The sequence below is a fragment of the Stegastes partitus genome, unplaced genomic scaffold, assembly GCF_000690725.1.
Source record: "Stegastes partitus isolate 25-593 unplaced genomic scaffold, Stegastes_partitus-1.0.2 Scaffold84, whole genome shotgun sequence".
NCBI lineage: Eukaryota > Metazoa > Chordata > Actinopteri > Pomacentridae > Stegastes > Stegastes partitus.
In genome coordinates, this window is record NW_007577815.1 from 411,843 (window position 1) to 428,370 (window position 16,528).

A 16,528-nucleotide genomic window follows, 5' to 3' on the forward strand; every position below is an offset into this window, starting at 1 on the left:
TCTGAAGCTACACTTTGGCCAGTTTTGTACTTTACACAAAGCTCTGCTGGGGTCCATGTGACAGAAATTTCATATTTTCCACAGTCCACAACAGTCTGCATGGACCATTTTACACACTTTTGTATGCAGAAAATATGTTTGTCCATACAGACTCTCACTGACTTTCCAAAAAAATGGCAAAATGTACACCACAAAGACCCTAGCAGAGCATGTTCATGGATGCAGAAAGTACAACACTAGCCAAATGACAGGAACTACATATTTGTAGTGTCCACGTCTCTCCTTAAGTAGAATGAAGGCTTTAGGCTTTCTAAAAGTAATGCTGGCATAGGCTTGTTAACATTTTCAGTGACGATGTTAACATGCTGGTATGAGAAGTGACTTCCACTGTCAGTCTTTAGGATCCTGAAGCACATTTGTTTGTTACTGTGTTTGTCAACTGAATGTCATATGGAGGTTGTGCAATTATATCCATTAGCTTCAGCATGTTGGCCTGATGCTTTGGCAAGATGAAATGTTTGGAGAAATACATGTACGAAAATGTTATTAGTAGTGTAGGACCACCCTCTATGTGTTCAGATATTTCAATGGACCAAAGAACTATAAGAAAAGTAAATAATATAAGTGACACAGTATAGTTTTTCCATATTTATGTAAAATTTGTATGTACATGAAATAGGCAGCAATGCACTGCTGACATTCAAATCTGAAACAAAATAGTGCTAGAACGGATCAGAGACACTCAAGCAAAACAAACCAGAACACAGATTTGGCAATATTTGCACTTTGATAACTTTTGCACTTTTAAACATTCCATTACTGATGAATAATGAATACTGCAGACTGAATGTATAGAGAAAGAAAGGTGGTAAAAAAAAAATAAAAAATCTATAGCCAAAATCAAGAAATCGGCCTAAACACTATCTCGTAATGCAGATTGGTTGTTATAATTCTGTTATGATTTTCAAGTAACAAAAGACATTTAACAATTAAATGAAGAAATCAAAAGTAAATGTTCTGCATTGCCGGTAGTGCAGTCTTCAGTTTGGCAAAGTGATCAGCTAACGACAGCACTCTCATACTTTTGTAAATAAGTTATTCAACAGGGACCTTATGAGTGGCTTTTAAAGCTCATATTTCTGTAATCTAATCATTGATTTTAGGAGTTATTTAAAAATGATTAGAAAGAGATATATTTTTTTTGACAGGGTATTTGGACATATTTTTGGCTAACCAGCAGATGGTTAGCCTACGTTCGTTTGAAGACTGGAGGCAGAGGGAATGAGCTAGCTTGTCACTAACCCAAAAACTCTCACTAAATAACCTCTTACATTTCATTTATTTAATACACACAAGAAACAAAATGTAAAATTGACTGTTTTTGTTTTATTTTGGACAGAAGCAAGCTAGCTACAGCCCCGTACCTACAATCTGTATGCAAGGTAAAATAACTATCTGTTGGCTCTAGCGTCTAGCTTTTACTATACACGAAAGTGGTTTCATCTTCTTATCTAACTCATAGCAAGGAAGAAGCAAGGAAGTAAGTGTATTTCCCAAAATGCCCAACCAATCCACTGACCTGTGCGAGGAGAGGGAAAATTTCACAAAGTATGTACATACATATGGTGGAAATGATTTCAACAAGGAAGGGCTTTTACTACAATGTCCTTTTCTTTAGCCGAGAGAAATAAAAGGAAACCCAACTCTTTTATTTGTGACATTATCACTTCCCGCATTCGTCTAAAACTTAACAAGGGACATTCCAAAGTATATCTGTAAATATACAAAGATATATAGATATATAAACAGGACAATAGAAAGCAAAGTTTGGGGATGCTTGTGCAAGTTCATATGTAGGATGAGATGTGACCAGGGGTTGGAGGTCGGTCATATTATTTGAAGACGTTCTCGAATGCAGGACATTTGTGGGTCTTGAGTTTCTTGATGGCTTTTTTAAACTCTTTGCTGGACTTGTCCCACTTGTGGATGCCTGTAAGGAGGTACTGCTTGTCTACCTTGCGGCCCATGATTAGATACTGGTTTGTCAGGTTGTCCAACTGCTGGCAGGGGCAGTCCGCGCCATTCTTCAAATACAACACCAGCTTCTTCAAGTCCTTCTTCTTTAAGTTGCCTGCTTTCAATAACTTCTTCCTCTTCTGCAGGATCACCTTACGGTCCATGTTTTCTCGTTTCACCTCCTTGATCTTGGCCTTCAAGGCTGTGGGAGTGGAAACAGAAAAGAAGAAAAAAAATGACATTATTTTGAAAGGTGGATAATTTCTTGTATGAAATGTCTGATCTAAGCACAGTGCTGCCTCAGAAAGCTCCTACTTCATTCTTTTTGAGTACACAAAGGCATAGAGATCCACAGTAATCCCTCTGTGTAGTGCGCCAACAAAATGAAACATGATGCTGTTGGTTAAAAATTTCCAGTATTGATTGGGCTACATTGCATTTTTGAAAAATTGTTGATCTGAAAAAAAAATAGCCAATTCTACCAAAGTAAGGAACTGCAAGTCAACGCATGTTATTCTTTAAACTTCAGAATTTAGAAAACGCAGTACAAAACATTTAACATAGCGTATGCAGCAAAGTTTATTGTAAATGTACCATTGAGGTTACGATCACTAAAATATGATCCTATACTATATGCACAAGATGGGCCTTTGTACACCTTATTCAAATACTGTCAATTAATAAACACCATGGCAAAGTAAAAAGCATTATCAGATGTAACAGATTAGCAGAAAGTATAATAACCAAGCACCAGATCACAAAAGGACAAGAAGAATTTGTTCAAATAAAAAGCAATAATAACTGTTTTAGAGATTGTCTGATGCTAATCCAGATATCGAAAGCCATGTATTCATGGTATGATTACTATTGGTCATTAAAGACCAAAAGCAATCATACACAAAGCCACTAAAAGTTTCTACTCGTCCCCTACATGGGAAAAGAAACAATGCGAATAATGTTGTACCTTGAACTTCCAGTCTAAGTCTGTTTTCCCTAAAGAAAAGTGGCATATCTGTTCAGAATTAGCAGCTCCTTATAATTTTTTTAACCTCTCTCTGAATCTCAGGCTGTTTTTCAGATTGACCATAATACCCCTGATCTTTCACTAAACTCTATTTAACCTTGTAATCTCTGTGTTTCCTCCAGTTCCTCCTTTGAAACAGAGCACGAGTCAGACTTTGGTGGTCCAAATCTCAATATGCCAGCACTTATTATGTCCATTCATTTTCCATCTGACATACAGCAATGTGTGTGCGGCACAGGCGACCTTGTGACACGGCAGTGAAGAGAAAAAAAAAATCAAAGCGCTGCGTACTACGTCCGATCCAATTGAGAGAGCTGGTGTCGGGAAAAATCACAGAGTCATGCTGGAGATACGGTCTTGTGACCTTCAGTGCAGCGCCGGGAACAGCTTGATTGAGCATGAATCATTTTCACACTCCAGCAAAGATCTGAACTGAAAAAACTTTAACTTCCGTCTAATTTTCTCTAGTTTTACCCACCTGGTCCCTCTTGACTCATTTTTATCAGATTCATGCTTGATATAAAAACCTCAATTTGCACTACAAGAGGCTTCCTAATGTTTCATCTCTCCCTTTGCACCCGTATCTTCCATTGCTAATTAAAGTGTTAATAAAGAGCCACCCTTTTTTCCCCCTGTATTAAGAGTGCACATGGTAGGGATTAAGACTTTTATCCTCCGTCCAACGGTCTCAGTGAGGAGGCTTAGTGTTCAGAGAAATCAAAATGGGCAGCACTCATAATTAGTGAGTCATAAAAGAGGCCTGGCCCACCCCTGAAAGGACTTCATCTTGATAAATCCTCCATCCTTGATAATCCTTTGACGCTCTGAACTTTCTTTGCACCTCGTGTTGTTTGAGGGATTAATCTCTTCAGCAGCAGTGTACAATAAGAAGTTAACATCAAATAATTGCCAACAAGTCTTTTCTTTGGCTGTGTTTCGTCAAACTGCCCCCGTTTGTGTTTTTTCTTTCATATTTTCTGAGACTCAAAAAGTCACCACACTTAATTAGAATGTGCAACAGAGCAGAGAGGAACTACTTTCACTTCCAGTATTAAAATATAACCGGGAGGTGGCCTTCAGTGTGACTGCTGCTGCACCTGTATGCTCCTAATCTCCTTGTACAGGATGTATCAAAGCCAGACTACAATGCTCAGTGCACTTGGTGTTGTTTCTGCAAAAGCTATTGTACTAGCAGAATAGAGAATGAGATATGGCCAGACCTAGGCTGAAATAAGTGTTGTGATGTTTATAGAAATAATTACCAGTATACTGTAATATGGGAATGCAAGAACATGACGAATAACTACCTTTCAAGAACTTCAGTGACGTTTTAAAAATACTAAAATAGGGTGTTTCCATCTTCTGCCACAAACTAGTTGTATTTTTCCACTTCACTTTATTTATCTAACTGCTAATGCTTACCAGAATTCGATTCTACGGGCAAAACATACAACCAACTTAGAGAATGTGTGCAGAGCTGTAGCTGAGACCAGTGGTTCTCAGACAGCTTATCAACCCTTAAAATGAACACGACAGTGTATATCTGGGAAATTAACGCAAGTTCATCTCAGCGTTAACACAAAAAAGAACAAAAGTGACTTTAAATGAACCATTTTCAAAGTCAACTCTGACTGTAAATGAGCCACATGGAACAGCCACTTTGCTACATGCATTACTTGTCTTCAACCGGGGATACCTCCTACATAACCTTATCCCCCTCCATGTAACACACCTATGCTTTTTTGTGTGACCCCATTTCTTTAAATCCCAACAACCACAGTGGAGAGTGTGAACTTAGTCTGACCTACGGACCCACAACAGTCACACCAATGTGAAACTCAGTAAAATAGAATCACCCCAATTGCGCTTCTCATTTTGTTTAATTTGAAGGGGGCAATTACATCCTTTATTTAATCACCAGAAAAAGCATGAATTTGATTTAAAAATAAAATCACTGAATTTCGTTCTTATCCTCATAATCATCTCATCACCTTTCACATTTATCTTAAAACTGGGCAGAAAGTCCTCACGTTTGGGTGTCTGGTCAGTTTACTACCAAGCAGCTGAGCACAAAGTAGTTAGAAATTCCTTCCACAGATCAACATTAAAATGCTACTTGCACATATGGAATGTTCTTAAAACAGCTGCTGTGTATAAAGAGTTATTTTTTGCTTAAATTGATATTTATTCCAGTGGTTCCTAATCTGTGGACTGGGATCTGTACAATAAGTCTTAAGATAAACTTTAATGGTCACAAGAAGCTACTGTCGTAAAAGGTAAAAAAAAAAAAAAAAAAAGTTTCCTCGACTGAATTATTGGATAGTCTTTATCAATTCAAACTTGTATAATCTAATTCAGAATTCCAAAATGCATATTTATTGGAGGTCAGGCTTTGATTCATATGCTCGTCAACAAGGAAACAGTGAATATGGGTCAAAGACAGACGTTTTATATGAAGGGAACGTCTCTGAACTGTATGTATAATTGTTCATTCATTTGACAAAACAAAAACCTGAGTAACTAATTTAGTTACTTTTTCATTACACTGTATTTGTATTTATTCATTTTGAATCTCAAAACAAAGCTCTAATTCCAGCTACAGGAGAGGGAGGAGGACAGTGTCACTTCACTTTATAGTGAATTCAGATACCTATTTAACTGGAGCAAGTCAGATATTGGTATCCATGTCCACTGCATGCACACTGATCTTGGGCCGTGCAAGTAAAAACCTGTTAATTTGGTGGAAATTCCCCTTTCTGCTGTGGTCCTTGACCCCTGACCTGGTTTCCTCTGTCAGCTGAGGCGCACAGACAGGACCCTGCAGCTCTCAGGGTGTCATAAACCCAGCAGGAAGGTGTGCACTGCACCCCATTCACAACGATGGAAACACAACTGATCCGATAAGCCATAGCGATCTATCCTCCAAGCACGGAGCTGCCCTGTTGTTTACCGCATCAGCAAAGGGAAGGAGCAATTTGGCAACGACAACAAAGTGAGCCATCCGAGGCACAGGAGAGGTTTAATTGAAGGGGTGCTGGAGTTTTTTGGGACAATGAGGTATCGTAAAACCTTAAGCACGGAGATAAATTGCGGTGGGAACAAAGTGTTGAGAGGGATGAGCTGTAAATCTGTTACCAGCTGAGTGCTGCAAATAGGATTTGTGTGTGTGTGTGTGTGTGTTAAAAGGCGCAATCGTCAGGATTTCAGAGAAATTAGGGAGTGTCGCTCCTCACTCAGGGAACTAAAAGTACTGAGAACCTGTTACTTGTTACTTTTACTCTGATGTATTAGCTTGAAAACGCACATGTTACTTAAAAGAATGCTTCCACCTGTGCCAGAACAACTCCACATCCAACAACCTGAAGTCAAAAGCTGTCTTGCTGCAGCGTTCTCTGCTTTTATCAACTTCAAACCACATGGAAAAGTCAAATGTGCTTGTGCAATAGATAGGAAGCAATTACGCAGGGCGTGTTATTACCCAAAGAAAGGCAATTTCATGCTTTTAGCTCAACAGTTTTTTGCAACTTCCAGTAAGTGAGATTTTCAGTGGACAAAAATGCTAATTTCCCTGCCAGGGTGAGGATAATTCACACATGATTGGTCCGCGCAGATTAATAAAAACTTCAGTGTAAGTCCCTGATTCATTCCTCAAACCTCGTCATGGTTTTCCGTCCCTGTGTTGCTCAGAGAACAGCGAGAAATATGTCTCTCATATCTATTTAGTCCAAGCAAAACAGACAGGCCTGTCTGCAGCTTGGATTCAAAATATAGGCTCCTAAAACATGCCATCACCTAGCGTCCACTCTCAGTCAAGTCAAAACTAGCCTAATGTAATCAGGAGGACAGTCTTATCTTTCGTTGGTGGATAAAACACATCATGATTAAAGCTTGGCTGCATATTTTCTTTTTCCCCAAGACAAGACATTAAGTCATGTTTGGCCTCAGCTGCTGTACAATGTATTTATTTTTGCAGTTTTCTCCTCAGACCAAAACTGAATTCTTTCGGCCTGCTGGAAAAAGCAACAAACAAATGTTTCGCCTTGCTGGTGATACAAGCGGTGATGCTATCTCATGTCTGGCTGTGCATTAGTTGTTTACCCGCCGCAATCAGCTCTTTCTGAAGTAACGGCGAGGTTTCTTACATTCCACACGAGGTCACTCCCTTGTGGGGTCAACAACATAAGCAGCACAATGTCTCATCCTCAGCCCAACACTAAATCTGTCTGTGTATCCTCACATGTCAGCTGGTTAGGGGACTTATGACAAGCAAGCAAAACAACATCTGTCTTCATCTGAGATGAAACAAGCCAATAATGTGCCCCTCTTGTCTTGGCAAAGCAGGATCCAGACTGAAAAAAAGGCGAGTTCCATCACCACAGCATAAACACTAAAGCAATTCGTTAAACAAATGTAACTTTAAACTTTTCCCTGAGAACTGGAAGAAAGTCTGTTTCTAATGTGCATCCAGCTTAAGTCTGCTCGGCATGGCACCTGGAATTTAAGCTGACACAAGTTTTGGTTCAGTGAATAAAACATGAAAGCCTAACATCTTACATCTTGTGTGCAACATGCACGTATTATTGTTGGAAGTCCTCATAAATACAATTCAACTGATGTTTGTGTTTTTAATTAAATCCAAGGTTACTAATGTCCTTTTTAAGCGCGTACAGCTCATACTGGATTGCTCAGACAAGACTTCCAAATTTCCACAACTAAAACAAGTTGCCTTAACAGCTTAGTACGTCTCTTCCTCTCTCGTTTGTTCATATTGTTTTCAGTCTGGTTTCAATTCCTGTTAGATTTAAGGCACTCTAATGAAAACAATATTTAAACTGGTTACACAATATTTTCTCAAATTTAAATTCATCTCTGAAATTTAGAAACAAGACCTGACTTCTTTGAAAATCTCCTCAAATTGCCTTTCAGAAAAATGGCTCTCTAGATTTGTTAATATTCCAAAAGAATCCAGTTCCACCTAAAACTTTCCAACATGACTGTGAAACTCATAAGCCCTTCTCAGCATAGATGATATGCTTTCAAAAACGTGTGGCTGCTTCTCTCAAAATACGGCTGTCAAAACCAGACTTGATAAAACATAAAGGCAGCTTCTGACATGTCACGTTTCAGGGCAAAAACATTTCACCTGACAAACTATTCATGAAAAAATGAAAAATGTTGAAACGATATTTTCAAACCACAAAATAAAGTTCAAACAAATAAGAACTAGTGACACACAATGTTTGAAAGAATTCAAATGCAACACACATGGTCCAGTCCCGCACCACACAGGAGATTCAATGAGACGGTCAGTCACGACACCTACAATGCTGCATTTAAATGCCAAACTAACATAACGTCAGCATATTTTAAAGTTTGAGAACCGCCTGACCTGTTTTCATCTGTGGTGTGAATTCAAAATGCCTCCACACATCCCAGTGAGCACCAAATGGGTTTTATCTTCGATTTCTAGTTGAAAACTGAACGATATTCCCTCTAAAACCTCTTTTCTCTCCCTTAAAACTATCCAAATGCATCAAGCCACACAACACAAATTTATTAAACCCTTTTGACGTCTTCAGTAGTAGCCTGAAAGTGATATTGATTATTGGAATTTCTCCAAAGTCCCATTACACTGGTAGGTAAAGTCTGGTCTACACGAAGACGTACATTTCAAGCATTTAATATTCAATAATAAAATGTCATAGAGATGGAACTATGTACGCGGTGTGCTGCCAACGAGAAGCTTCACAGACGTCGAAATGGAAACATACGTCCATGTGAATTAGAACTTGCACTTACTGCTGTAAAGTGCATGTGCAAGTACTTAGGGATCACCACGTCAACTGCTCCAACAGTAGAACATGCCCTCTGTCCTTTCAGTATAAGCAGCGCAAGTCTTTTGCTTCCTTGCAGCAGGCAGTTAGCTGTGGAGCCCTGGGCGTGGGCACAGGTCCCACTTGCACCATTGCTTTTCTTGTTGGTCCACTCTCTGTTTTTGTTGTTGTTAACAGTTAAATAGTGGAATAATGTCTTTTCATCAGTGACCACAGTTACTTTTTAAACATCATTTCAACTGACTCACGCATCACTTCTCACATGTAGGTGTCGTTGATCATTCGTTAAGCAGAACTCACTACTTTTAAACATGTTAGCGAAGATGGTGAAAAGAATTGCTTTTTAAAAATTTTTTTGTAAAGTGTAAATTTGGCTTGTTTATATCAACTGCTTTAGAGCAAATAAACCAGGCCGTGTAGTGTTGTCAGAAGGTGGCGCTGTAGACTACATTACAGATGGACAAACAGACCACCAAAAAACACAAACTTTGACCATCTACAATAAAAAAAGGAGTGAAATCTAGTTTTCAATTGTGCAAGTTGTTATTCTTCTTTATTGGATATGATTATTGCTATGCAGAAGCAAAGACGACAAAAGACATGGATCAGTAATAATAAGAGCTATGTCGGACCTTTTCTAAGGCCATTAACTATTTTTTGAAGAAAAAACACCTCAATCAAGCCTCTTTTTTTTGTTGTTGTTTTTTGAGAATTTGAGAAAGTTTTTCAATATCTGTGTTTTTAAAAAACAATAATTGAAAATGCACATAAAAATATGTTATGGAAACACAGCTAATGTCCGTAAAAGTATAAGAAAAGGATCTTTATCTTATTCCATCAGAAAACATTTTTATTTGGAATAGATATTCTTTAGAGATTTTCACTGAGGAAGACGTAATGTGGACGGCACCCTGTGTGCAGAAGGCATTCTGTAAAACAGTCAGCCGCAGCCAGACAGCAGAACAAACATCCCGTTTTACTGCAGCAAAGACCTGCCACGTAAAGACTTTAATGACCCCCAATTCATTAGTCACAGAACATCATCCTACACCAAAGTAGACAGGTCTGCTGCGTCTGTCCAAGAGATAAAACCTCACATTAAATTGAATTACCAAATATGACCAAGTATGGCCAGACACAGAGAGCACTTCAGCAAAGAAAAATAAATAAGGTTGGAATACTTTGTTAGCAATTTATAGGATGTTTTACAGTCTAAAGCTGGAAGATAAAATAGATGCAGACTGTCCTTTTGATTTCAGGGAGCACTGTTGTGCATGTCTAGGCATATCCGACTGTGTATAGTCGGTGTTGTGGAGATAATGGGAGGATGCTTACTGAACTCGCTGGCACACATGTGCTCCAGTATGGCGTCTGTTTTCATTTCATTGTCACATGGAGGGCAGATGGGAGAGTAACCTGTGGAGACCAAAAAAAAACAACAATGAGACATGGTTCGGAAATGAACGGAAAGGAGGCTAATCTCAAATGCAAGACACCAGCAATGAGTCAGTCATGGAGCTTTACATGGGAAATTATAGCCACCCATTTAGGAAAGAATCAAGATGGAAAAACTGAAAATGCCCTTAGATCACAATTTTATATGATTTATCCTACAAATTTCTCCACACCAGACATCTCTCTGTATGCAGAGCTCCTGACTAGCGTCTGCTGTCAGTCGCCTTTTCTCTTGGGTTTCGTACACTCTGATGACCTGACCTCAGTGAGGAATGTCTTCAGCTTTTACAGCCTGCTGTAACTAAGAGCTGCAGTAAACGCTCTTCCTTACTTTCTTCTGAATTGACACACTTTTTCAAAACGAATCCGCTCAACAACTATGTATACGCTGATAAATGCAAAAGAAAAAAAAGAGTTAGAACTATGGAAGGAATAAATGGTAATGATATTCAATCCAGGCTTAAAGGAATGCTCTGACATTCCAAAATAAAAAAGGTAATAATTGTCAGCTCAAAGAAAAGAACCCAGCAAAGAGCCAAAATGTATTTTTGCCAAAAAGTAATTCAGTCTAGAGGCATATCTGCAAACGCTTTACCAACACAATTTTTCAATTTTTTCTAATACCACAAATGATTGCTTCATGCCAAACAGCTGAACTTACTTTCCAAACAAACTTGGAGCAGAAATGTGATCGCAGGGTCCTGCAGCATTTAATTCAAACCGATCGCACTTCATCGTGGATCTGGATTGATCGCGCAGTGAGGGGCATGAAAAGGGAAAACTAATAGCTTTCCCTACCTTGCCAGTTGTCCATTACATGTGTTTAACGAAACCTTGTGAAAGTAACACATAGGTGTGAAGAGCTTGTGAAAACAGACACTGTTTACAGAGTCGCCGGGTGCCTTTGCCTATTTAAGCCCAGTTCTCCTTTAAATCAATTATCACCAGCCTGTATTCAGTAGTAGTGTGGTGAGCACTGTTAGCTGACCTCTATTAACAATCATTAACGAGGACGGCTGGGAAGATTAGCCTGCTTTTGTTTGTCAAACCTCAACCTCACATCGAATATGGAGCTGTTCCAGGAGAACAGTAAGGGCAGAAAGCAAACCTCTGAATGGTTCCGCTTCAGCAGGCCTGTGAGAAAGAACTGGCTTTATGTATCGGTAGCACTGACAAATGATAGCAGGTGACGTCTGGAGAGCACCGAGCTCTGTGTGGTCCCCTCTTACCCTGAAAAAGGAGTCTTTTTCAGAAAAATGGGCCTCCGTCCATACCACCGTGTCCGTCAGTAACACCCACCCCCTCCACACACACACACGGGATATGTCCCCCCTACAGATACAGTGGGCCCTGTGTAATTGCTGGAAGATCCACAGTCCTCCCATTTATGACCAACGTGTTCAGAGAAAATGTCTTCACGTGGTGTATTTACAGCTTCAGATTGAAATATAAGTAAGCTGATGATGTGATGATGGAAATCCCCCTCTATTTTATGGTTAAAGTGAATGAGGTGGTTGTACGGCTCGCCACGGTGACCGGCGGGGCACCGAACTCTCAAACCAAAACTATTCTGAATCAGCCCGAACTTTATCTTCAGTGGATTTATATTTTGTGTGCGTGCGTTCAGGGGTTTCTCTGGCATTTGTCAGCCTGGCTCATAGCGATTAGCGCCGCAAGAGCATTTTTCACGGATGCTCCATGAGGTGTCTGCTGCATCAGGGGAATCTGCAGCACAGGAGCCATCCATGATAGATGATAGGAAGGACAATATCTTAGAGAGATTTGTTTGCAAACCATCTCATGACTGGATTTTAGTTCTCACAGGTAAGATGGCGTGTTTTTTTAGATTTCTGTCTTTCCTCAGATATAATCCATTTGTCAGACAATAGGAATTAATAGATGCAGGTATTCGCCTTTTCGCTGCTGGACTTCCTCCCAGCATTGTCCTCCAACTCAGCAAACACCTTGAAATAAATGACTACCATCTGTTAGAGCTTTTCCAAAATTACAACATCACTGCAAGTCAATAGCAAGCAACTTCATATTAAAGCCAAAGTTTACACAGCAGATTATGAAGTGAAAAGAAAATATCACCGCGTAAGACTTTCTTTAAAGAGCAAGAGGGCGAGCTGTTAAAATGGGATCAAATCCAGGTTATCACGGCAGAAATTTCTCCCCCCAAAAGGTTGTATTTGGTTTGTTTGTGCTGGGATTTGCATCTGCAAACACACCTTCACCCCTGAAACAACATTCTCAAGCCCCTTTAACTGCACGGGTGTCGACTTTTACACAGCAGCAAAAGTGCTGGCTGTTTGTTTTCTCAGTCAGGTAGTTAGTCTGAGTTAATTCTCTGTTATTAAGAAATCCTGAATCGCAGCATTGTAGCTGATCCAAAGAAAAATGATTTAAAAGTTATCTATCTGTTTAATTTATCTTTGTACATTCATCAAGTAACAGTGTCAAATATAAACTGTTTCCAGCTCCTCAAATGAAATGATTTGCAGCTTTCTTCTGTTTTATATTACTGTAAATTACATTTTGTGACTTTTGGACTGGTGATAACAAACTATTTCAGAGCTTCACCGCAGCTATACTGAGGTCATGCTGTGCATATTTTTTCAAGAAATGTTAGGGGGGTGGGGGAGTGGGGTGGGGGGGTTAGAAAAATGTAGGGAATTTTACATTCTAAAATGATTTGCACATGACGGTTATTTTTATCACATGCAATATTTCTTACGCTTTCATATTTAAATTGGACAACTTTTAATACCTCATCATGTGGAGAATGAGTGAAAACATTTCAACTTAATACTAGGAATATTAGGTGAGATTACAAAAAATATAAAACAGCTTTTTTAATAATAAAAAACATATTTTAATGACAGGTCTGCTCTTTTCCTTTCTTGTTGTTTTAGAGAAATGGGTTTGTGGGTTATTGCAGTGCTTGGGCTCATGACCTCAATTTCTATGTGATTCCAGTTAAGCCCTGGGCTTTAGCAATTACTGTTAGTTATTTCTACACTTTTTAAAAATTTATTTTGGGGCATTTTATAGACCAGAATCCAAATAGGAAAAATATGCAAAACTTTCCTTTTATAATCAGCAGATGAATCAATTCTAGTCCCAACAACAGTCCACAAATAAATCCCTACTTTCATGAGGCTACCAGGTATTGAGCTGCACTTCCACCAAACTGTGCCCTGACCTGGCTGGATAACCGCAGGTGCGTAACCGCGTGCGTGTGGACGCGCAGTGACTGACCTGTGGGCTTGGTGGCCTCGGTGGCGTTGGGCTGCGTCATGGCAATGCACACGTCGTCTTGGGGGAACTTGTCACAGGTGAGCATCTCCGGCCAGGGGAAGCCGAACGCCCCCATGATCGGAGTGCAGCCGTCCCGCACGGCCTCGCACAGCCAGCGGCACGGGAAGATGGGCCGCTCCAGGCACACGGGCGCAAAGAGCGAACAGAGGAAGACCTGCGTGCCCGGGTGGCAGTTCTTGTGCACCAGGGGCACCCAGCTGCTGGCCTGCTGCTTCACCTCGGCCATGGTTTCGTGCTCCAGCAGGTTGGGCAGCAGCATCTGGTTGTAGCCCACGTTGTGACAGAGCCGCAGGTCGTCCGGGATGTCCACGCACTGGGGAGGCTTGCCGTAGCTGCGGCCGCCGTTGTACACGTCCGACTTCCAGCTCAGGTACTCGTACTCTGACGCCGTGCACGCTGACATGAGCGCCAGTGTCACAGCCAGACGGATCATCCTCCAGAAAGATTCAGAAGTAGACCTCATGTTGTTGTTTTGTTCTCTCTCTCTCTTTGCAACAATAAAAATGAATGCAACCCACAGTGCGCCTCGACACTCACTTCATGAAGAAATTCAAAGTGTGAAGAGTGCAGGAAAAGGGCAGAGCGCTGCTGTAAAGTCCACAGTGTGAGTCTCCTCTGGCTGCAGCCCCGCCGCGCTCCTCTGGCTCTGCTGCGTCTGCTGTGTCTCCTGCGAGAGTTTGGGGAGGTAAAGTGCTCTGCCTGCGCCACGGCTTGGAAACAAGAGGGGATTGTAAAGTGCGCTCCGGCCAATCGGAGTGCGTCTGCGCCTTTTGGCACTCTGCTGTCAGTCAAAGCGCTTAATTACCCTGTGTGTAAAAAACTCTCCAGGAGCCTCCCTTCCACTCTCTTTTACTCCCCTGCTTGCGCTTCCGTTGTCAGTGCAAAAAATAAATAAATAAATGAATAAAAAAAAAATAACAGAAACGTGGATATGTGAACTGTAACTCCTGGATTGTGGTTTATGTATAACTTTTGTCCACATTCTTGTGCAGAAGAATGTTGGTAGCATAGACTGTTCAATGTGTTTTCATTCCAGTTTCCTGAGAGTTCCCAAATTCTAATGTCATTTGTATTAAGTATCTCTCCTCGGTGAGCTCTCATTCTTACTGTTGCATTCAAGTCCCAGAACTGAGCAGCAATTTCTCTAAAAAAAAAAAAAAACCCAGACATATCTACTGTAGCTATCTGCATGAAGTGTTTCATCTTCTGCACTCTAAAGATGTCGAAAAGTTGCAGTTGTGACTAAATATCCAAGCTCTATTTGTACAAAATAGGCATGTAATTTTTTAAAAGGTCATAAAATGTCTCTTGGCTTTGTTTGAATTAGCAAAAAAAAAAAAAAAAGTATGTAAAGGAGTGAATAAACTTCCTTTTCATCTTGCATCTGGAGGTTTCAAGTGTCTTTGAGGCTTCTGCATTTACCTTAAGGTTGTTCTGAATCTTACTTTGTGATTCAAATGTAATGTCAAGAGGCACAAACCATTTCTGGGGCTTTCTTTTCTTGTTGCACAGTGAGGCCTTGAGGATCCAGAAAATAAGCCTCTGGAATAAAATGAGGGAAAAGTGTTTCTCCTGTATTAAGGTGGCTATTCCTACAGGACAAAAGTGTGAGGTACCTACTAATTTACATCTGACAAGCGTTCTTCAGGAGTTCTTGGGTACATTATCTTATCAAAAGGGGGTTGGGGATCTAATAGAGTTCTGTTTGTGCTTGCTGGACAAGCAGCCATTGGGGAAGTGCTTCTTTATCCAACCTAATTAAACACTACAGGCTAAAGTCAATTTGCTCATCCCCAAGTGTCCATCTCCTCCTGGCCTTGCCCCGTTTCATGATAAGGTCAAAGGTGTGAAATCCCTCTATTTAAATGGAGACCAATTTGCATTCCATTGTGTTGTTAACAGTCCTTGTAGAGCAAGAGGGGGGAGAGCAAAGCACTTAATTTGATTTTAAGTGTGGATGCAGCAAACACAGACCTCTTAAAGTAACAGCGTAGCTTAACTTATTTATCAAATCAATGCGTTTTACAGCTGTCTCCGCTGCAGAGACACCGCTCAACTCACCTAGACATTTTCTCCTTCTTCTTGAACGGAGGCCAGAGGAAAAACATTCTGCAACAGCATGCGGAATGTTTAATGCATTATGCTGTATGGATGGATGGTGACAGATGACACCATAATCAAAAAAATGGCTATAATTTACTGGGTGCAAAAGTTGAAATGAAAAATAAAAATGTCAGAAAAAAGCTACAAATCATTTTTGAGTTATAATCAAATCAGAATCGAAAACTCAACCTCAGATTGCTCATCAGTTAAATTGTCCATTAACTTAGACCTCTGCACAGCAATCTGCATGCCAGAGAGGTGATGTGTGTCGAAAAGAAGGCCAAATCATTCTCTAAAGCACTTTAAAGATGACACCTCTGTTAACATTTCAAATTAACGGTGATGGTTTAACAAGGGTGGCTGTGTTTGTGGCGATGCTACACAGACTACTTTATGGGCTGATGGCATCCAACAACAGTTTGTGCATAAATGGTTGCTAAAGCAAAGAAGCAAGAATTTAGGAGACAGCAGAGTTTTGTTTTTTTTTCCCTCCAGACAAGACCTGGTTTTGCTCAAATGCATGAGGAAGCCTTCTATCCAGAGTGATAGTTCTGCTACAAACCACCAGCGGGACAGAGAACAGCCAAAACCTCAGCGAAGACAAAGAAATGCAGGGAGGCAGAGAGGTTTACATTTACTTTCTGCATGAGTGTACAGAAGAAAAAAAAGACTGCAAACAAAAGCAGATATGAGCATTTGAGCGTGGAGGTGACTGCTATTACTACCACATTCACTTTCTAAACTTTGCTGCTTTAACAGCGTGTCACTAACAATA

The 16,528-nt window shown here is 40.2% G+C and overlaps 1 protein-coding gene across 1 annotated transcript; it reads right to left on the reverse strand.

Annotated features, from left to right (window-relative positions):
- Window positions 1-635: 635 nt before the first annotated feature.
- Window positions 636-14,360, reverse strand: sfrp1a (secreted frizzled-related protein 1a). Its single transcript, XM_008276946.1, has 3 exons — window positions 13,591-14,360; window positions 10,210-10,290; window positions 636-2,218 (listed from the first exon to the last, which is right to left on the reverse strand). Exons 1-3 carry the CDS (start codon window positions 14,111-14,113, stop codon window positions 1,893-1,895), a joined length of 930 nt encoding a protein of 309 aa, XP_008275168.1. The 5' UTR covers window positions 14,114-14,360; the 3' UTR covers window positions 636-1,892.
- Between the last annotated feature and the right edge of the window lie 2,168 nt (window positions 14,361-16,528).